A 23118-nucleotide genomic window follows, 5' to 3' on the forward strand; every position below is an offset into this window, starting at 1 on the left:
TGGGGATGTGAAGGTGAACAGGATCTAGAAGAGGTTACCTATTCCTGCAGGTTTTGTTAGCTTATTTGAACTGGGATTCAACTGGGGATCCAGAGCCTTTTACTAGTAGGCTGATTATTACAGACTGGGAAGTTGGCACCAGCAGTGGTGGTAACTAATGCAGCACACCCCTCCATTCATCCAACCAGCCAGCCAGCCAGCCATCCGTCCATCCATTCACCCATTTTCCTTGCTGAAGTCTCCCTTCAGCCTTGTGTCCTTCCTAATTCCAAACTCCTTCTCATGGCTCCTGGGCTGTGCCTCGTGTGCTTTCACTGTCATTTTAGTGTGAGCTGAGGATTGCTAACCCCGTTTTAAGGCAGACTAACTGAGGCCTTCTGCAAATGGGAAGTGAGGCATAGCACTGTGAAATGATTTGCTAAAGGTTATCCAGCTGTGACTGAGAAAGTGCGCTCCGGTTCTGCCGCAAAAGATGCCACAAAAGTGTAAATGTTAATAGTAATAACTTTCTCTGTATGTGTTTCTGCTTTGCAAAATTATATCTCCACCAGGGGACTTGTTAATGTCAACGTCATTCAGTTTTCATGATCACCACTTGAAGTGATCAGTCAGCTGTGTGGATCTACAAATTGCTCCCTTGCAGCCAGCCTCTTAGTCTAATGCTCGGGTGACAGTCAGCTGTAAGGATCAGACTCGAAAAGATGCCTTTGATTTTCCTTTGATGTTTCTGAGCCAATGAAGAATTTCACACAGCCACTGGGTGGTAGGTGAAGATCCCTTCTGTTTGTGGGAAGCCAATTATAACGCGGCTGACCCGCTTTGACCTTAACATGACTGGCAGGACATCTGGGATGTCCTTGCGAGGCAGAGCTGGCTCACTGGATGTACCTAACTAAGGGCACAGACCGATTTGTTTGTCTGGATACAGCAAACATTCCAATACTATGATTATAATGGAGGCTGCACAAATTGATCCTGGTTGGACAGGGCGTATTTATTTGCTTGCACTTCGGTATCATCGCTGACATGTGAGGATGAACAGAGTTCACCTTTAGGATTTAATGATAATGAGTGGGAACAACTTACAAGAAAAACAGGTGCTAGTTTCTGAGCCTCTCTACCGGTTCACTCTTTCTCCTCTTTCATTATTTGTTGTGGTGAATAAGGGTATTCACCTCTTACTTCAGATGTGAGACCAGCTAAAGCTTTTAAAAACCTTGACAAACAAGCGTCGAGAAGGAGGCTATTTGCCATAACGCTTTCTGGAGTAAGGCACACGCTGGGAGAGAAGGAGAGAGGCACAAAGAACTAACCCCGGAGGGGAGGCCAGTGGGACGTGAGAGGAGAGCTGCAACTTTTTAACCTCTATTAAAACGAATTGGGCGGAGATTGCTTTGCGATTGCCGGCAGTAGTTTGGCGGGTTGATGGAGGGGTTTGCCGCCATGCGCGGGCTCCCTGTGCGAGCCGCACACTGCTCGGGAGGGAGGGATGAGCATCCCGCGGGCCGGACGGCCGGACTACAGCCCCCGTCATGCCGCGGCGCGGGCGGGCGGTGGCGGCGGAGCGCGCGTGCGCCGCCAGACGTGGCAGCAGCCGCAGCGGCGGCGGGTCCGGAGCGGTGCGGGCGGCGGCGGGATGGCACAGCCGGGGCAGGGCGCGGGGACTGCGCGGCGCCGCGGGCGCCTCCCGCCGCTGCTGCTGCTGCTGCTCGGCCTGGCGGTGAGTGGCGCCGGGGGGCGGCGGGGGCGGCGCGGGGTGTCCCCCCGTTCCCCGGGCCGGGGCGGGGGCGCGGCGCGGCCGCCGGAGTTGGGCGAAAAGTTGGGAGCGGGACGGGCCCCCCCCGGGCCGGGCGCGGAGGCTGCGCCCGCCGCCCGCACCCGCCGCCGCCGCGGGCGAGCTCGGCTGGGCTCGGCACAGCCCGGCATGGCCGGGCTCCGGCAGCGCTCCGCCCGGGTGTCTCCGCAGCCCTCAGCCCGCGTGCTGCGCTCCGGCTTCCCCGTCTCCCTTTCCCTCCGTCTCCCAAAAAGCCGCCCGGAGGAAGCGCACCCCGGCGTGCGGCGGTGTCTCCCCGAGCGGCTGCGGGCGGGGGCCCCCCGGCTGCCCCGGCCCCGGGGGCTCCGGCCGGCGGGCGCTTCGCTCCCAAGTTTCGCGTGGAAGGCTTGTGCGGCGGCAGAGGGTTTCCCGAGGGTTTCCCCGGCGGCGGCTGTGCCGCAGCGGAGCCGCCTCGCTCGGCTTTGTGCACCTGTGCGCCCCCCGCCCCCGGCACCCCCCCGCCCCTGCGCCCCTCGCATGTGGCGCTCTCCATCTCGGCGCATTCCGGAGGACCGGGGTATGTTCCATTGACATTACACTAAGTAGAGCACTGCTTACCTCAGGGAGGCTCCTCGACTTCCAGAAATATTTTAAAGTCTGATTTTTTTTTTTTTTTTTTAATCCACAGAATTTAGCATAAATAACTCAAAAGATTGGCGAAGCCGTGCTTTAAAGCGCTGCTTTATTCACATTATTGTCATGGACTACAGTTCATCCTTCTACCTGGACAAATGGAGTTAATAATTAATGAAAAATTACGATAATTTTTTTTAACGTGCAAGTGATTTGAAATGTATTTGGAAATGCATGACCGAGGAGTGCTCATCTAATTCATACAAATCAAGTGTGGAATTGCTAATTGTCCTATGCTTATTCTGTACTAATATTAGAATTGCCATTGTGGGACAGAAAGTACCAGCCCTGTCTGATGTAGCCTTTTGCCCCTGTCAGCTGTCGGCTACTTCAGGAGGAGGGAAAAGAAATGCTGTGCATCCTGAACAATTTTTGTTTTGTTTTAAGCTTCATCTAGAAGCACAGACCTCTGCTATATGCACATTATTGATTTTAAGTGAAACTGAAGTCAGGCTGAACTCTCCCTAAAATGTTGGAGAGGTCTTAGTGTAGCTTTTTTCCCCCATGGCTCATCGTTAATATACACAGTACTTTTCTCAATGGTACTTGTGGCAGTGCATTCCTCAGATTAAGTATATACTGTGGACCAAGCAGAGTTACAAGTAGACTGAATTTTCCCTTCATTCAAAATAACTAAACACATGGAGCTATTTCTGGTATTTCCTACCATAGCCACTGTGACTGTCAGACCTTATCTTACTGTAGCATTCATTTTATGTTCATGTAAATATTTTTCTGGTATTTCTTTTTGTAGATTAAAAGATTTTTTTTTCCCCAGCTTTCTTCATACAAATCTGTTGTTCCTAACTATTCCAGTTGCCCTCTTTGGACCTGTCATGTTGCAGAGCTGGTATCTTTGAGATGAGCAGAGCGGGCCTGCCGTTGTCAGTGAAATTATACAAAGCCATTTTAATTTATCCACGTTATTCTCTCTTACCTTTCTTAATTTGCCACAGCATTTTATTTGCTCTGTGATGCTGCATGCTGAGCAGATGTCTTCATTGAGCTGTTGATTCAGCTAATTCTTTCCCCTTTGCTGTGTACGAGTAGTTTAAATTATTTCTTCCAATTTGCATTATCTTGCACTTGAAGGTGCGATTTTTCATCTTGAAATATGTAACTTGCTGTACTCCAGGACTGAAAAACTAGCCTACAGCCGTGACATTGCAAAACCTGCTTTTAAATTTTTCTTGAGTCAATGTTTAAAAAGTCATAGAGGCTGTTAAATGAGGACATTTTCAGTGTGTAAAGTTAAAGTGAAGGTAATGCCAGCTGCTTGGTAGGTCAGTGAGAACATTCTTTCCTTCCAGCCGGTCCTTTTTCATGCACCCAAATGTGTTTTGTTTTTTGTTTGTTTGGGGTTTTTTCTGGAAGTGCTGAATACTTGCGGTGTACCTGAGACAGCAGCTAGAGTTGTGCAAGCATAGCACTCCTGAAAAATAGGGCTCATTTTTTGAAGCAAAATTGGAGGTAGCTTCGAAGAATTGAAATCCTTATCTCTGTAAGACTTCCTGCATATGGAAAAGGAAACCTACAAGGCTGGATGAAGAAAACATTTTGGTATCTTCTAATGGAAGATGTTTATTTGTTATCTGTAGCATCACTGTGGATATGTGACACACACATGAGGAAGAGGCTGCAGTGATCTCTGCCTGCTGTAACGTCTTATTTCTTGAATGAGTTGGAGAGTCACAAGGAAGTTGAAGGTTAACTTTACAGATACTTCCTTGTTTGGTATATCAAGTGGTTGACTGTATTTCATGCTCAAAGGACTGAATTTACTGTTCAAGGCATTGCGAAGGAGTTTTACGCCGCGGCAGATTTGCATTTCCTCTGATATATCAGGTACTGTCCTTTCCCTAGCAGAAAGCAGCCACTGCTTCCATCAGGATCATGCATCTAGGGTACGTTTGCTTTGCAAACACCGGTGAATATTATCTCATGCCAGCGTGGCAAAGATCAGTTTGTCTTCCGAGTGTTGGCTTAATGACAGAGAAACTGAGTCAAGAGTCTGACCGACAGCCTTTGGGAAGCAGGCTTCTTGACCTGCTGCCAGTCAAACCCAGTGCCTCCAAAGAAGGGCTTGGAGGGAACATTTGAGGCTTCCAGCTCCTCAAGTACTTCCTCTCTCCTTGCCAGTAAGGTACAGGAATGCAGTGGTGAGCACTGACACTGACTTGTGAACCCAGGCCTGCAGGGAGGGCTGAGGCACGATTCACTCTGTGTTGCAGGTGGCTCTGCAGCGTGGCAGCAGTGGCTTTGCCTCCAGTGGGTTTGCAGGCAGGGCGTGAGCACTGCTTCTCCACTGCAGTGCTCAGGTGTTGTTTCTCATGGTGACTTTTGGGCTTGAATTCAGGAGTGTCTCTTCCCATCCAGTTACTGTTTGAATCACAGGAGCCTCTTTGGAAAGTGTTTTGTGGCAGTCAGAGGGAGGGTATTGCAGAGAGAAATCCCTTACTTGCTGTCTTCTTGCCCCCTTCCTACTTTGTCTGTTCCTTCTTCAAAATACTAATTTGTAAAACGGTGACATGGGATATACTCTATCTCCTCAGATGCCCTTCCCAAATTAAACATTGGCTTTGTTACTCAACTCCATACCTTATGGAGTGATGTTTTCAATCCATTGACTTTTGTGCCGAAGTGCCTGTTTACTTCAGAGGCCCTGGGATATTGCCACAAGGGTGGTATGGTCATCAGAAATGGTCTTTCTGCCCAGCAGTGAGTTCATGGTGTCACAAGCAATTGGTGATGGAAGAGGTGCTTGTTCTATTGTTGACCATTTCTTTTGCTTTTTGGTGATGCAGTTCCTCTGTTTCAGTAAAACAGAGGTAGTGCGGCCTTTCTTCAAAGTTGTGGTTGGAGGTCTGAATGGAGAAGCTTGGTGATTCTGGTTCCAAATTACATTACACAAACTAGCATTGCCTTAAATTTCTTCATGCAGACAGGGTCACTTTGGAAGTAAGTTATTGTTTATCTTGATTCTACCACTTTTTCAAGCTTGTGAATGGCCAAAAGTTGTGATGACAGAGAAAGTGTTTAGTTCTGGCATTGTGCTAGCTGGTAGCATTGGTGGAGGGTGCTGTGACTTGTACACTGCAGAACACAGATAACAAAGGTAATCTCATTTGTGACTGCCTTGATGATGTCCTGTCTGTTGTCTGTGGGTTTAGAGTCATGCAGCCTGTTTGCTGGGTGACTGCAAATAGACTCTTTCTCTCCCCCTCCTCACTTTTGCAGGATATGGCACTCCATGACTGTGTGGTTGTGAGCTGCTCTAGGATCAGCTGTGTGCCAGTTCTGATGCTGCCTCCCTTTTGCCTCTTGCAGATCACTTCCTTTCTGTGTGAATCTCGCTCCAACTATTAAAATTAAGCTTCGTCTCCTAGCACCTGGCAGAAAAATGTGAGGATTAATTAGGTAACATTCGTGCAATGCTTTGAAGATAACAAGTGCCATATAAAATGCTAGGGGTTTTCAGGTGTCATTTTTTGCCCTCTCTTCCTTATAAGTCCCATTAATAGTGTTTTTGTCTTCTTTTTATAGTACCTCCTACGTGCTTCTTGAGTAGGTGGTACTTCTTTAAACTTCTTGAAAACCTAATTTTTAGTGGGGGATTATGTAGCATACGCTTTGCTCATGCCCTTAACTTCTGCAGTCAAATGTGCTCATTCAGAAGTGATATCTGAAACATTATTTCATCAACAGCTGGTTTAATATATGTATATTGCGCCAGTGCCTGGCTTGAAGAGAGAGCTTAACATTCATAATAAGGAGAAAGTTCTTTGTCAGCATTAGTAATTGACCCTATTACAGTCAGTTGTTACTTAGTAAATAGTTGCACGGGTTTTCCTTCACAGAGCATTTGAAATCCAGTGATAAACCATACAATTAATTTGCTACACAGAGCTCTTAAGAACATCCTTTAGTATAGACTATTATGCCCGTAGCTTAAAAGCCAGTGTTTAAGAACAATATGAACGGTAGAGTCTAGTCAAATCTTGACGTCTCCATGGTATTTTTCACTATCTTCTATATTTGGAAAGTGAACATAGCAGGCACCACGTTAAGTGGAATGCCTTATTTGTAGCAGTCTTCAGCCTAAGTTAAAGAGTACCAAGACACTGTTTCAGGGTTTTAATTTGCCTTTCTTTGAAAACAAAAGAAAATATGGCACTTGGCTCTTGGAGATATGACCCCCCACAACAAAATGTCAGTAGCGCTTCAGGTTTTTTGTTCCTGGAGTGGCTTGAGGTGAGAATTAACCGATCTGGGTTATGTACAGAATAGGACTGTTTCTTCCACAGAGCTTGTGGGAAATGAAAAAACTCAAGAAGTATCTGGTGGGCGTGTCTGCAAATGTAAATCTGTTGGGCAAAACCATGGTTTTCAAATGCTGTCAGTCTTCCAGTGCAGGAGTTGTTGATCTTCCGGTGTGTCTGCTAGAGTGCTCCTCACCTGGCCATCCCATGCTGCTGTAGGCATGGAAGTTACTGCTCCCCACTGAGACCGTGTATGGCTTTTTGGATCTGTGACACACAGCGCTCTGCAACCTTTGTGCTGGGGGTCCTCAGTGGGTTGCAGTTTGGGAACTCCTGCACAGGTGGCTGGGAGATGATGGTTTTGTGGTTTCAGTGGGATTGCAGAGGTTACTGCAGGGGCCACCTCAGTTGTGACCCCTGAAGTCTGAGACCCAAATGCTACCCTTTCTCTTCCCCCCTCCTTCAAATAATAATTTCTTACGAGGCTTCCTTGAGGTACCTTTGGGTAACAGAGATAACCCTCATCTGATTTGATTAAAACGTTTCTACAGCTATTTCAGATATTAATCATGAATGAAAAAAGGGGACTGTCCTACTTATCACTATCCATCTCGGAAAGCATTTGTTACAAATGGCTCAGTGATCAAAGCAGTACAACCCTGAATGTAAATAGCAGCAGAGGGAGGGCTTCTGAGTGAAAAGCAAGCAATTATGGCACAAGGTCAAGAGTGGTTTGTATGATGAACAAGGAAGATAAAACATCTGCAGTCAAACTGTGATTGTTGTAAACAAGGGGGCTTTGGATTTGAACATCTTGTATTTTTAAGTGAGAACGAATTGGGGGGAGGGAAGCAACGGGTCAGTTTCTCCTTGCGCTTGCCTGGAGATGACTTAGACCTGGTATTTTCAGTATGTGAATGCTGTCTGCACCACGGGACCTGGCTGTGCCACCGGCTGATCTGCAGGTTTACAAACTTCCATCACCACAAACAGACATGTTCTTTCAAATCTGCCTTCTGAAGTTAAGTCTGCATTCCACCACAGGGCTCATTTTGGGAACTGAGTAGGAAAGAGGAGGTGAGATTCTGTCTTCTTGTTGGGATTTCTTTCCTGTTCCTTCCCCCCTCATTTTAATGTGGCGGATGAGACCCTTGTTTAGAATGTGAACTAGTCCCCTCCTAAAGAAGTTAAGAATGAAATTAAATTCAGTCATCTCCATTACTGTTTGGAATTTTGAGCCAGGTTTCCTCTTCAACTATAGTCCTATAAAATACCTTGTCAGACACAATCTGTTTCATGTGCACAGGGTTGCTCATTGATCGTATTTACGGTGGGTTGAATGCTGTTGTCCCAAAATGAGAATGACACCAGTGGGCGGCAAAGCTAAGACAGAAATCAAAGTCAATGTCTTGTTTAAAAGTGGGCTTTCAAAATTGTGGTCGAGTGTAAGACTGCGTCCCTGCCAAGCAGCAGGTGTTCTGGAAACAGCGTTGTGTGCAAGTCAGCCCCAGCTATTCTTGATGAATAGCGTGCAAATTGTCTGCCTAATTATACATGTGTTAGTGTGCACATAAAAATTGTATGTTGACATATGGATTCGGGCACCTAAGCACTGTGTCAGCAGCATAAGCATTTGTATTTTTCATGCATAATTTGTGTCCAGGGAAATGTATATTTCATGCGCTTGAGCTGGAAGTAGGAGAAATAGGAAATAGTTTTTTCTGTCCGGTGTATAATGCTATGCTTCTGATAGTTCTTCCTTATTTAATTTTGATTTTTATTTTCTTTTTTTTTAAAAAATGTGTGTTTTCATTGCCCTTGATGTAAAATAAATAAATAAGCAATTCTCCAGACATGCTGCTTATCCTTAGCAAAAGACCATGCTGTCCTGAAGCCTTTGTGGGGAGCAACTCATAAATTGAACTGGGTTTCTGTGGGAACAGCAGTTAAGCATTTATCACATTTAATTTGAATAATAAATGTAAAATATGAAAATACATTCTTGTGGCTGTTTGAAAGATATTCCCTTTTTTCGTTCTAAAATGAGATTCAGAGAAGAGTAAAATTTGAAAAATAAACTCTGCTTTCTCAGATCCTCAATGATTTTGAGAAAACACAGCCTGAGGGATGACCACATTTTTCAATAGTGTCAGTCCTGGAAGTATAATTAGCAAATAGTTATTTGCCTGTAACTCTTTGCCTCTGGGTTTCTGAAAGCTCAGATGTTTCTTGGGTACCAGTTCTAAAGGATTAGGGTTGTGGGGTGTTTACTGCTCTTTAGCACTTGCATATGTTCAGCAACTCTGCAAGGAATTGTTAGAGAATAGTGAAAAAAAAGAAAATTAAACCTTTTTGACTGATCAGACTTCTCCCACCTAGCTTGCAAGATCATATATTTAAATACATACTTTGAAGAGCAGAGGCAGAGCTAGAACATGGGGGGGTTTGTACCTTCTACTTGAATAGCAGTGTCTCAGCAGTTTTGAATTGACTGTCTTGAGAGTTTGGATTCACTTATGTTTTACTTGAGAATCTTTCATGCATCTTAGACACTACAGTCACATGACTGATGTGTGACCAACACCATAAAAAATTCTGTGAAAATAAATTCAGATTGCAATCTTGAGCTGGGGGAAATCTACATACTGGAATTGCTATGAGATTTGCATTTCATAGTCTGCCACATGTAGTTTGCCTTTTTTCTGAATGTCTTTACCAAAGTTTTCTGTATCCAAGGACACCAGGTGACAGTCATGTTTGTTCCAGCTTACCAAGCCAGCCATGGATGAGGACCTGTTTTGCTAGGCACTGTGCACACACAGCATGAAATAAAATAGACCTTCCTTTAGTTCTATTGCAATTTCTCATTGGCATAACTGGCAAGGGTGACACAGATGTTGTACATGATTGTGTTAATATGCCTTATACTTTAGCAGGTACTGAGGTGGGCAGCTTCTTGAAAAAAATATTTCGAGTGTTTCTTAACTTTTCAACAGTGGTTGTGAATAGATTTTAAAGCTTTAGGATGCTCAAGTGACAAGAGAGTTTAGCTTGTTTCTTATTTATAGACTTCCATATGTGTGAATGTAGCACTTCCTGACGCATATGAAAAGAGGCTTCCTGCCCAGGAGGGACTGTCACCTTTCTTGACCTTTTCTTTTTTTAATATATGCTCGTCTCCTCTTGTGCCCTGGATTTAAACAAGAAGCAGTGTGCTCGATTGGGCAGTGCCTGGCTGGTGAGCTCTCCTGCAAAATGTCTGGAGTAAATCTACCTGACTCATATCTTAAAATTAAATTCATATAGCACAGTAGCTGCCAATTAGCTTCACCTTTACTGCTGCTTTACCTGTGGGCTGTGCAGGAATATGAGCCTGTTTTTCTGTGGAGAAGAAGAGTATAACTGCTTCTATAGGATTCTTTTTTCCCATGCTCTTAGTTTCATGTTGTAGACCCAACTAGTAGCTGTAGCCCTTGTGAGGCTGTAGCTGCTGGTACAGTCATGACAGCTTTGACTGTGGAGCAGGGCAAAGCAGCCCTGTGGCTGGGACTGGCATCTGGTGGAAATGACCGCTTGGCATCACTTGCCTTCAACGGAGCTGGTTCTTCTGGGGGTTTAACAATAAACCGGCCTCTCGTTTATTCCTGGATAGGGTCTTGATTAATTTCAGCAGGAGAAAGCTTTAGAGTTCGGAACTACTTAATTCTTATCAGTTTGCAAACACCATGTAGTGCAAATGCAAACTGGGAGGTGATGAACTTTCCTACTCAGCCAATATCCTCCCACTACTGCTGCGGCTGCCTTAGATGTGCAGGCAGGGCGTTTTTGTCCAGTTCTACCTTTGGCTTGGACCTTTTGGGTTTTATAACCAGGAAAGGCTGCCACATTAATCTTAATTAAAGGGAGATGATGATTTATTCGGCAGGGCTGACTGGCCTGCTCATATGCACAATGCCTTTCCCAGTGGGTTTTGGTCTAAACCATAGGAACAGAGAGAGCTGCTGTAGTAAAACTGTGGGAAAATGGGTAACATGTATTGATTTGATACCTGGAGAGGAATTGGGCAGAGTAGCAGTGGATATGTGCAATGTGACATGTGTCTCCCTCCAAGCACCTACTGTTCCACCAGCGCAGCAAGTTTTCTGTTAGTGACAACACTGACAAGGCAGTAGTTACAGCTGTCATTGTTTCCAGAATCCAATTTTTTGAGAAGTTTATAGCTCTGCCATTATAAGGAAAGGGGGAGGAAAAAAAAAAGAATAAAGAAAGTCACTGAAATTGGCAGAACAGCCTTTCCATCTGGAAAATGCCTGTACTTAGAACTGTAGAATGGTTTGGATTGGAAAGGGCCTTAAAGACCATCTAGTTCCAACGCCCCTCTTCTGACCTATCATTAAAAACTGGACAGATGCTTTAATTAAAGTTCATAATACCGTTTGGTGTCATGTTGAAAGTGGCTTTTGTGGCTTTTTTTACTCCAATTATTTCTTTTTAGCAGAGTTCATAAACTAGAGTATCCTTAATTGAGTCCAGTTCCTTAAACTACAGGCAACCTGTGTTCAGCCTTAGTTCAGTTAAGTCAAGGCATAAATAAAAATCTAATTTTTGTAACTATTCACTTGAATAGTTACAAAAAATTGAGGCAAAGGAAGAAGTTTTTAAATAAAGATTAAATTTATTATTATATAAATTATTTAGAATTAAATAGATCTGCCCATAAGTCAAAGTTAGATTAATTCCTCATATGGCTGAAGAAGGAAGGCTGAGCTCTGGACATCTGGAGTTAGAAGAATGTGAGTCTTCTGGTCAAAGTAAAGCATCAAGGATGTTTATGCTGAAAGTAGGGGCTGACTTGCAATTGTGTACTTTTCCTTCTCCCAGTTAGACCGTTTGGTCAGCAAGGCTCAGTGGTGGGAATCCTGCCTGTGGAGTGGGGTAACTTGTTCACTCCTAAATTTTATGTTACGGGTGTATTTTCTAGTAAATTTAAATAACCACATATGTCCTGGCTGTTTTGAGGATGACCTCCATTTCAGCTCAGCATCTTTGCATTGCCATGTGTGTCCCAGGACTCCCCTCACCCTGCTCTCTTTTCCACATGTAAAAACTTCTGGCACTTATAAAGTCTGTTTCGTAGGTGCAGGTTTTGTTTCTGTGCCTCAGTGATTGTGGTGTTTGCAAGTAGCTGTATTTGTAATGAAGTCTGTGCCTGGGGCTGCACTGTCCTGACTTTGATTGGCTTCGTCCCTTCTTTGAATGCTGCATATTGTAATATATGGGATGCAAGGAAAACAGCCTCTTACTTCTTCACATCCACCCTGGACACATTTTCCAGCCCATCTGGAGTGAGGCACGATCAAAATGAGTTCTGTAATTAAGAAAACCTTGAACCTCTTGTGTGTGTTAGGCAAATGAGCTAAAGCTTTTAGCCAAGCAATTAAGTGTTAAGGTTTTACTGTAAGGTGAATGGAAACTAGATAATTTCTCCAGCTAAGCTTCCCATAATCATTCCATTAGCATGACTTCAGTACAGTGTGGAACGGAGGCAGCATAGCCTGATGGATAAGATTATTAGTATTATTGTTATTATTTAATGTTATTGCAGTACGAATGAGCAGTAGAAGCCCCAGCTGACATTATGGTCATAATTTGATAGGAGTTTTACTTTATGACAGACAAACTTTGCTCTGGAAGAGTCGTGATTTAAATAGACCAAAAGATACAGTAAAAAATAATTTCTTTGCATAGATACAGAACTGAGATGCAGAGAGATTAAATGCCGTGTCTTCCATGTGGCCAGCGGAAGCCAAAGTTGATCTTGTGGCAAAGACACTGCTCTGTGTGTGTGATACAAGATGGACACTGGGAAACATAAGCCCCATTCCAGTTTGGGAGGGTGTGTGGGAGAGGGTTGTGCTTAGTGCTGTAATGTGGATGCTGGATTACTTGCATATTCTGTTCTTATTTCCTTTGTCTGCTCTGTGTCAGTGTGGGTTATTTTAGCTTCTTGGCTCTCACTGTCTTTAGTGGGATATCAAAGTACTCCACTGAGTTTGCAGTGTATTTTGAGATCTAGGGACAACAGTGCTCTTGAAGTGGCAATTTGCTACTTCTCTTGTTAGAGTATATTAAATTTATATAAGAATTTTTATCTGATTATCTGACTAGGGAAGAAACTTCTAAAGGGGATGGCATCAACTAAAACTGTATTTCTTGATGTTGTGTTTATCTCTCCACTTAAGGATGTGTGTTTGGAATGGTATTGGTCTAGTTTCAATAAATCATGTGCATGGCTCTTTTTTTTTTTGGCTTTTGCTGATCAAATCAATATGATAGTTTATTTAAGGCAGCGTGCCTCAAGATTATAGAAAAATGTTGAAGCAATTTGCAAAAGCAGTTTGTCTTTGTGTTTTGTTTCTTTGCATGGGAGCTGTTACTGATGTTTCTGGCTTTGTGTTTCTGTAGGCATTCTTGCCAGCATTCGTGTACTCCTTGAAGGTGTCTCCACTCATTGAAAAAATAAGTGATCACAAGGATTTTAAGAAGCTTCTCAGGACACGGAATAATGTACTAGTGCTGTATTCCAAATCTGGTAAGTCCTCTTCCTTTTTTGTTTTCTGTTTTGTTTTGTTTATTTTTTATGTCACAGCTTGTTGTGATACAAGCAAGGTGTGCACCAAGGGGCTTCTACGTGACTACAAGGGCTTCTTCAGGAATAGTGTCCTTTGTTTTAACTCAGAGGCTCCTGGTGTTTCAAGATTGGAGTCACCTTGATTCGGCCCTCTAATTGCTCTGTCACATTGGCAAAAATGTCCTTTATTCTGGCTTTGTCTCCAGAAATGGCTCCCTGTAATAAGAGCTTCCTAGTGTGTTTATCACAGTAGTTTGCAAGTTTTGATTTCCTGGTGACACTGAAAGGCTTAATGAATAGTTACAGTACTGAAATCAATCCATCTTTGCTTCTGACAGCTTTGAGTGTCCCATGGTTGTCTTTCAGCTTTAATTAACAAAATATAAAAATAAAAAATGAACTGTTGTGTAAGAGGGAGAAATGACTCATCTCCATGTTATGCCACCTGTCCCCTTGAATCTTTTGGTTGTCTTGTCTTTCCTTCAGGCTTTCCTTTCTGGCTGTTTACTTACTTGTTTGCTCTTCCTTTTGCTCTGCTCTGGCTATACTGTTGCCTTGTTTGTTTTGGTGTGTTGTTTTGTGTGACACCATGTAAAATAAATAAACTATCTTTAAACTTCATACACAAGTGCAGAATGGTATTGTGAATGTGGAAGTCATTGGAGAGCAAGAAGTAAAATGTGTCACTATGATTATTTTCTTTATTGTTTTTGTTGTTGCTTCCTTTTCCTTCCTGTAGGCAAGCTGTAGAAGATAATGCTTTGTTTGGGTATTGTGTCCTCCTTTTCTGACCTGTTGCAAAGGTCTTATCTAAATTAAACACAATGATGGTAGAGTTGCTCTGGGTTTATAGCGTATCAAATGGGAGCAGTATATGGTGACTAATATCCTCTTGTCCCCATTGCCCCAGTATCAGAGAATTTTGCAGACAAAGAGGTGCAGGAGCTGCAATAATTAACTTTGTTTCCTAAAGATTATTCTGAAACAGTTAAAATTATATGTGTGACTTATTATTTTGTTAAAAAATTGTGTTTTGCTATAGTGGGGAACTTTGAGCGCTTGAACTTGGCCAAATGGTTTTGTAGTAACAGGTTCAAAGTAAAAACCATAAAAGAGTTTCTAATACCTTTTGATTTTGAAAGGAACACTTTAGATAAAAAGACATCTGTATTATTCAGCTTCTTAAAGGGAAAATTTTCTTTTTACGCTTAATATTTTAAGTGGTGGTTGCTTTCATTTTTAGTAGCACAACCAGAACACTTCAGCTGTGACACTCATCTAATAAATGTTGCCCTATGGGCATTGTTCAAAAGCCATGTTATAGAGATTTCTTTTTTTTCTGTTTTTGTTATTTAATTGGTTGGTTTTAGCAATCTAAAGCATTGCATGCAGAGCTGACTGTGGGATTAATGTTCCTTCCTAGAACAGTGATCCTTGTACAATTAGAATTCTGTCACCCAGAAAGAGAGGAGAGGAAAAAAAGAGAGAGGAATTTGGAGGTGCAATTCTAATCCCAGATATGCATCCCCCAGCTGCAATGAGATGTTGGCCAGCATCTGATCATGCTACTGGAACAAAGTCTTTGCTTCCCAGCTGAGCAGAACTAGGTGACACTTTTTATCTCATTCAGAGAACTCATTGGTTAGGAGGTGTCCTCATCTGTAAATGTTTGGTTCACCTTACCAGCCAGGTGTCCTGCCAGGGCTGCTCAGCTACTGAGTTTTCTGGGACAAATGGGTCCCTGAATGCTTTTATTTTTAAAAGTATGTTTGAGGGGATATCCCTCAAATATCCCAATGTCTCTGCTTGTCTACTCTGGTATCTACAGGCCATCACTTTCTCAAATGCTGGAGGCAAGATATTGGTCTATAGGATCATTCGGCTTGACTCAATGTAGACATTCTTACATTCAGATTGTTGAAATAGTTATGGAGATCTGAAAGAGACTCTGGGTTTCTATTTTTTGTTCATCAAGGAAGGAAACAGTTCCTATTAGATTTTTGGGGGGACTGATACTTCTTTCTACCACTATATTTTTCTCTCTTCTGTATATTTTTAATACCATTTATAAGACTTCTATGGAATGGAAGTGTTTTGCAAAATCTACAAATGTGGCATGGCATTATAAAAATCTCTGTTGGGTATCTATAATACAGCCAGTTCTTGGAAGTACCTTTTCAGGGTGCTCCTCAGGACTGTTGTTTTGGGTGTCTCCAAGGGTTATTTGAGAATAAAGTGTGTTATTTTCTGTGTATGACAGGGGTAGAATTAGGGAGAGTTAGGCTGAATGCCTTGCCCTTACAGCTGATGAAAGTCCTAAATGAAATTGCTCTAATTAGCAGGCAGTGGCACAAACTGGTTCATGCCCAGCCACAGGGAAAAGGCAATGCTGGAATAGAAACTGGTTTGCAGGAGAAGACACAGTATAGCTCCATAAATGTAGCTCAGGGAGCATGCCTGGAGGTATGAATTTCTGTGTTGTTTTAAGGGGAGAGAGGAAAGGAGCCATGCAGCTTCAGCTGCAGCCAGCTTTCCTTCTAGTTTACAGAAGATTTTACTGATCCCTGTCATACTGGTTTCTTCAAATTAGATAAAGTGTTCTTCTGGTGCTTCAGAACAAAAAAGCACACCATTGTGTTCTACTATGTGGAGTAGTAATGCTGTTGTTCATTTATTTTTATTCTTTTATTTTGTCTTCCAGCTGCTGCTGCGGAAAGCTCACTCAGGTTATTGTCCAGCGTGGCCCAGGAGGTGAAAGGACGAGGTACTATAGGCTGGATAGACTGTGGGTATGTGTCACATTAGTTTTCTTCTTTTTTTCCCCTCTATCCTTTTGGCTTTTATTGCTGACTTAATGTTTTTGATGTCTCTGAAACTTTTTCCCTTTAACTGAACCCACATCATTCCGTGCAGTTTCTTCTGTAGGGAGCCTATATCTTATTCCCCTCTCTTCCTTTGGACTCGTGGTGGGGAATAATTCTTTTCCTTATGGCTGTTGTCACTTCTCTGACAGGATGTTTTTCACCCTGAAGCTGGAGACCCCAGCTAGCATCGCCTTTCATAGGGGACACTGTGGAAACACTGACTGCCCTGGCTTTTCCACAAGCAAAGGCAGGAGGAATCCCACATGTTGTGCCTCAGCTAGAGAGCGATGCAGTTCTGCTCCAACAGCAAATGTTGCATGAGCAGTAAGGCTGTTTGCTTGGTTTTGAAGCGTCCACTCCTTTGTGTTTCACAACAAGATGTGCTTTCTTTTAAAGACTTTCCTCTGTGCTTTCATAAGTTCCTGGCAGTTTTTAATGTGAAGGCAGGGAAACTTGTTTTTGTAAGTGGTTGTGTCTGTGGGGAGGAATGAACAGGTGTCTGCTTTCTGGCTTGCAGATGTGAAAGCCTCCACTGTGGTTCAGCCCAATAACACGTTGCTTTTGGTTTTAGCTTGTGTATCATAGTGCCTCTGCAGCTTTGAGAGATTTGCCTGCAGGTGGCAAGTTCCCCTTCCTGCACTGCAGAGGAACAGCTTGCTGCCTACCTGTGTGTTTGGGTGGATTGCCGTGATATGAACAGACTGTACACTGTACACAAATGTAAAGTCAGCTGTGTACATCATGTGGCTCCCTTAAAATTGTGCTTTGAAACTAACCCTCATCCATCAAGCAGTGACCCAGAATAAGTCATTGGTAAATCAAAGTTAACGTGTTTTTGTGCTTGGCTAACCTGTGTTGCTCTCCTCCTGCCACCAGGCAGGTATCTCTCCTGTGGAGTCCTCCGCTTCGGCCTTCTGTTTGCGTTCTGCTGGGCTCGTCCAAGTGCACACACACTTTCATCTCTGTCCAACTGATGGGCAAAGTGTTCCAAGTTATCCTCTGGCAGAAAGCAGGACTGTTCCTTGGAGGTCAGTGAAGCCTGTACCACTTCCCACCTGCTGAAAAGCCAGCAGGTAAATTGTATTGATCCTGATGAGGTGAAGGTTGTGTGGAGATCTGGCATACCTCTGAAATCCATGAAAGCCAATCTCCTTTTCTGACAAAAGCAGTGATTAATAATTTTTGGTTGTCAATAGTGAGGGCTAACAAATAGGATACTGAGCCAGCCTCTCGACTTCAGTTTCTAATCAGCCCCATTTCTGACTATGGAGTGGTCACCACCTTTTTGTGTCTTTGGTTTTAGGCTACTCTCTGTTGGCGGAGTTACTGTTCGCCATGTGTGTGTACCTGACGTGTATACAAGTGCTGGAATGATGAGGCTGTTCATCTGGCCCTTCAAAATGCTGCTCTAATATAACTAAGCAGTAACCATCTCCAGAATTTATTTTAGTTCTGAGTTGGAGAAGGAAAGGTTCTGTGTTTAGGACTTCAGTTTTAAATCTGTGGAAGTTTTGGCACTTAGTTCCATGGGCCAGTCTCCACTCCTGAGTTTGTTAGTGATGGTGATGGGGAGAGAAATGTATTGTTTGGTTTTACTGTAAAATGAACTTCAATTCATCAAACCCTAATATGCTCTAAATTTCCAAATGTTGACACCTAGACCAAACTTTTGTTATGGAAGTTACTTGCAAGAAATACATTTTCAAGTCTCCTCAGGTAGTGCTTTAATACATTTCATAGGAAGCTTGGTATCTGCAGTGCCTTTCCTCGGACCACAGTGGGGAAATATTTAAGTTAAGCTTCCTGTGTTTAATGAAAGGTGAGTTAATCCCACTCCTGCCAGAGTGGCTCAAGCTATTCTCCATCTGCAAGTGTGCTGGGAAGTTTATTTGCAAGCCTTCATGCCGAAACAAGCAGCCTGGTGAGTGTCATGTCCTAAGAGGATGGGAGACTAGAGAATAGATTAGTAGGTTCCCAAAATTGGCTTTGATGCTGGTACAATCAGATTGCTACTTGCTGAGTGGCAGGCAATGGCCAGTATGCTGTAACATGGCAGTAGGTGTAGTTCTCTGTTGGAGGGTGAAGCAGTGCTTTCTTTCAGACCACTTGTTTGGGAAGAACCTGGAAAAAATAGCTGGGCATTTTTCAGAGATGCCGTTCTATTCTTTTTATCATTCCTGCGAAGGGATGTTATAACAGAGTTTGTGAACTTGCCTCATGGTGCAAGGTGAGCTGGAAGACTGGCTTGCTGTGGTGAAGGAGGTCTTAGCGGATGCAAAGAAACCCCTCAAACAAATAGTTTGAGCCTGAACCAAGTTTTATGGTCGATTTGCTTGCTGAGCTTTTGAAGCATTCTGAAATGAATCTCAAAGCGTTGAGGTAACTTTTAAACAATTTTTTTTTTCTTGAAAGGTTTTTTCCTTTGCTTATTGATTTTTTTTTTTTTTAATTGTATACAGGTGGCTGCAAACTGCTGCCCACCTCGTTGCAGTGGTAATACCAGAGAGTGCTGTCTGTCCCAGGTCACAAAGGGCCAGTTGTATGGCCTGAACAGCTGAGTCCTGCCAGAGTGGCTCAAGCTATTCTCCTGCTGCAAGTGTGCTGGGAAGCTTATTTGCAAGCCTTCATGGCGAAACAAACAGCACACAGATGCAGGGATATTTACAGCACAGGCTCAATTTGTTTTACAAATACTGACAAGAAATGTCTTGTTTGGCAGCAATATTTAGCAGGAAATTTTGGCTTTGCTTTCCGCATCCCGCTGTACTGGGCTTCTTTGCCTTCAGATCCAAGCATTGGCAAGGCTGGCATACATGCAGAGCTGTGGTTTGTGTCTCTGCTTCCCTGTGGCGATGACGGCAGTCCATGCCTTTTCTTTCTTCATCGATGGTGCTTTTTTTGTTTCTTGTCATTCTCCTTCCCATCAGGAGAAAGCAAGAGCACACTGCTCCACTGACGGAGATCATTATGGATTGCTAAGTCTCTGCAGTCTGTTCTGTATTTCATACAGCAGAGAGGAGTGTGCAGGTTTGTGGCCGGAAGGGGCTGCCTGAATGGCTGGTTTGCATGGAAACTGTGCTCCTTGGCTTTGGCTTCTCTCAAGTCTGTGGTATGAGACAGAGGTTAGATCTGAGGTTTCAGTTCCAGGTTGAGTGGTCTCAAGGAGACCAGGGAAGTTAGTTTTTCAGCATAATGTAGCAGAATACTTGGGTTTCTTGCTGATACAGTTAGTGTGGACTAGAGCAGGTTGCCGCTTATCTTGTCACTTTGAGGCAGGGTCGCCGAGTTCCCCGGAGTGCCTGGGCTTGGGAGATGTGGGGCTGGGAATGCCAGGTGCCTGCCTTTCCTGCTCAGTTGGGCTCACTGGTGCTAATGGCACGCTGGAGCAGGGCCATGTGAGCACGTGCCCAGGGACACCTCTGCATGTGGCACTGCAGATAAGGTCCTTGTTCAGGAGATTTCAGTCCTTTCGACACCTCCTTCTAGACATGAAGGGGCAGCACAAGAATTGCTTGCAGTGTTGAAGTGGTCACTGCTCGCTGCTGTGTTCTGAGATAGCATATGTGGCTCTGTACACAGTTAGACATGAAGCTATTTCAGTTGTGAATAAAAGACCCACCAGTAAAGTACAAAAATACATTTTATTTTAGCCTTTCCATGTTTTAATTAGGAACTTCTTGCTGAGGCGTTTGATGTTCAATGAATGGCGGTGTGAGAGACAAAGGAATTTTGAATTAATCATGCCTGGTAAATTGCCTGGTGTTGGGGATAGAGCACAGTGTTGCAGGTTGCTAAATCTTCAGTGTTCCACAGATGGATCAGTCATCTTGGGAGCGGGAGTTTTGGGACTTGCGTCTGGGGAGGCACCACGTTAATAGGCGCTGAGAGTTACAACCTCTGTTCCTGGCGCTGTGAATGAGTCACTTCTTGTTACTTTGTGCTGTTACAAAAGGTGTTTCTGTTTTCCAGGCAACTGGGTAAATATTGCCTGATTCATTAGTCGATGTTTAGGAAGAGTTTGGAGAACTTTGAAAGGAAAAATTCTGCAGCAGCATGAAAGAGTGCTCTGTAGGGCGTTCAGATACTATTGGAATGGGCATGTAAAAAAGCAAAGGGTTGGGCTATTTACTGAGTTATTTTTTTAGTTGTAGGTTGATAGAAATTTGGAAAAATTAAGGGCATCGTTAAGGGCATCATAAGGAGTTGAAAGCTTAAGATGTCTGCAAAAAAGAAAATGTCATGTCCTTTTGTGAGAGAGTGGCTGCTGCTAACTCTAACAGCAGGTTGGAGTTCGTGCTGCATCCCCCCACATCTCCCAAAACATTTGTGCATCATTTATCTTTTGAGGCGTGGTACAGCTGAGGGTAAAGCATTGATGTGGTCAAGTAAAAGAGGAGTTTTGAGAAAAATAAAAACTCCTGGCAAGTCCTTATGGTGGCAAGTAAAAGGTACAAAGTGATGTGCCTGGGAACACAAAAAGATGGAATTGCCTCTTGAGTGAAAGCCAAAGGTTTTGTTGCTTGTCTTTAAAGCGGACAAAGCTCAAGTCCCAATTTATGATGTCCTGAGGTCTGGTTTTGAAGAATAATCCTTATAAAGTTACTCTCTAGCCTTCTTGAGTGGGTTTTGTGATAGGCAATGGTATGACTAAGGACTGATGTTACCTGGAAGAGTGTAACTAGTTTGGATGAAGTGGAAAGAAAGTAAAATGGCTTTTTTTAAGAGAGGAAAATGTGCTTGGCAGGTTATAAAGCGCACTGTGGTCGGATGCAGCTTTGAAGAGGTTGAAAGTAGCTCTTTCCATCCTGAGTATGATTTAGTGAACACTTGTGGGTTTTCTTGTTAGTGAATTGTTTCGAGTTTTTTATTAACTCTAACTCCTGCCCAATTGTGGATTGGTATTTTCAATAAAACACCCATTTCTTTGGCTCTGGGTAATTATTCTCTGCTCAAACTTGCATGATTCCCTTTGCTGTAGGTCCCAAACATAAACAAAGCTGTGTGATTTCCATCTGCTGTCATAACGCGTGTGCTTGGCTTTAGCACATCAGACTGCTAGGAAGAGGAAATGCCATCTGGTTAAAATGTCTGACTAATTTTCGTTTGGTTTTAGTCCCACTTTTTCTGCTTTAGTGTGTCATTCTTTTAGTCCCTTTTGTGTGTCATGTGCCTCATTCTTGTAGTCCTCATCCCCAATAATTGTTGCTGTAGCAGTCCCATGACACTTAACATAAAGGTAAGACCATAATTTGGCTGGTAAAGAAGTCCTTTCAAGGCTACACAGCTAAACGTGCTGGTTCACTAGAGAGCCAAATCTCACGAGTAGTTGTCCTTTCTGGGATAACCCCCAATATCTGTGTTTATCTGCCTTTTAGATGAAATCTTGACAAATTTCTAATTTCCTAATGCATTGATACGGAAAGGCTTTACCCATACACACAATCATAGAAGAATGTGTTTAATGCTTTGACATAGCGAGGAGAAATTTCAGAAATAAGGCTGCTAGTACAGATGGTGTAAAGTGTCATTTTGCTCTCTAGTTTTTACCTTCACTCCTATGAAGCCACTCAGAAGTAGGATTTAAGAGAATAAGTCTACTCATCTGCCTTACTTGTAGCTGAACTTTAAAGCTGATGAAAAGCTTTGAAATTGCGAATAAAAATGACCAGATCTAATTGAGAGGAAAAAAAAAAGGAGTGCTGCTCTTGCCCTGATGCAGTGCTTTCCATCCAAGTAGATTTGCAGTGTCTGGGATTTCTGCCTTTTTCTACAGTAGCTTTGAAGGCAAAGGGCAGTGTCAGCTCCAGAGTGGATGGCACTTAGTTTTAGGTGCCAGCCTGAGGGAGGTAGCAGGGACTCCATTTGCAGCTGGTCCAGGGGAGGAATGCAAGTGTTCCTCAGGAATATTTTGCAAGTGAGTTATACTGACAGTATGGTCCTTGTGTGGATGCAATTTATATGGCAAACTGTGCATTTACAGCATAGATTTTCGATGCCTTCCTCTTCTCTCTGTCATAACCCATCTGCGTGGTTAATGCTCATTCACATTAAAACCCTTTTATTTTCCTGTAAGAGTGACCATGCAGGAAGTGTTATGCCAGTCTGAAAAAGGTTCCTTTTTTAAGTAGGCTCTCAGTTCCTAACATAGACCCATTCAGTTTGGTGCATTGCATTAGTTGAGAAATGCAGATAATTTAACTAAAATCCACGGTAGTGGCTGGATGTATGAGTGTGGGCTCATGTCTAAGTTTCATCGTAACCGTGAGTATTCCATGTGTTTTGCGTAGAATTGCTCATTAACTGAATCTTCAATGTTGCTGCTTTTCAGACCAAAAGAAGAGTAAGCAAGCTAAGATTTAATGTAAAGAAAGTTTCCTCCATTTTCCTGCATCCGGTACTTTATTTAAAGCATCCTTCAGCATCCATCCTCTCCGGGCTTATAGTGCAGCTAAAAGTCATAAAACGGGCACCAAAGGAACAGTACAATGTGCTGCAGTATCTGTGTATCTGTAGGTGACATGTTCAAAACCTGCTTTTGTCAAGTTCTTAGATTAATGTGAACTCAAAGACAGTGGCAGTCACCTTGTGTCCCGGTTTAGGGCAGTGTTCCCCTGTGCCAGGTTGTGTGAGTTAGTGGAGGCCTGATGAGGAAAGCTGCTGCTTTGCAAACGGTTTGAGTGTTCAGTTGTTTTAGAAGTATGCAAAGCCTTTGGTGGCTCCTGTGAATGTGTTCACCTTATTTCTGTGCAGGTGTGTGGGCTGCCAAGTGCCTCTTGCTAATTTGTATTTCCATGGAAAGTACCATTCATTAATAACTTCTTGACTTTCTGCAGGGCTGGAGCTTATAATTTTTCCCCTTAATTGTTTTTGCTTGACGTTATGACGATACCTGTTACCTTTTTGTCTTGGTTTTCTTTC

The 23118-nt window shown here is 43.3% G+C and overlaps 1 protein-coding gene across 1 annotated transcript in view; it reads left to right on the forward strand.

The window, feature by feature from the left end:
- Window positions 1-1489: 1489 nt before the first annotated feature.
- Window positions 1490-23118, forward strand: part of PDIA5 (protein disulfide isomerase family A member 5) — a 100982-nt gene continuing 79353 nt past the window's right edge. The window contains exons 1-3 of the mRNA XM_039382183.1: window positions 1490-1720; window positions 13171-13297; window positions 16038-16125. Of these exons, the coding sequence (XP_039238117.1) occupies window positions 1490-1720; window positions 13171-13297; window positions 16038-16125 (446 nt within the window). The remainder of the gene's footprint in view (window positions 1721-13170; window positions 13298-16037; window positions 16126-23118) is intronic.

This window comes from Pipra filicauda, unplaced genomic scaffold (genome assembly GCF_003945595.2).
Source record: "Pipra filicauda isolate LSUMZ 115617 unplaced genomic scaffold, ASM394559v2 scaffold10_size6260569_pilon, whole genome shotgun sequence".
NCBI classification, from domain to species: domain Eukaryota; kingdom Metazoa; phylum Chordata; class Aves; order Passeriformes; family Pipridae; genus Pipra; species Pipra filicauda.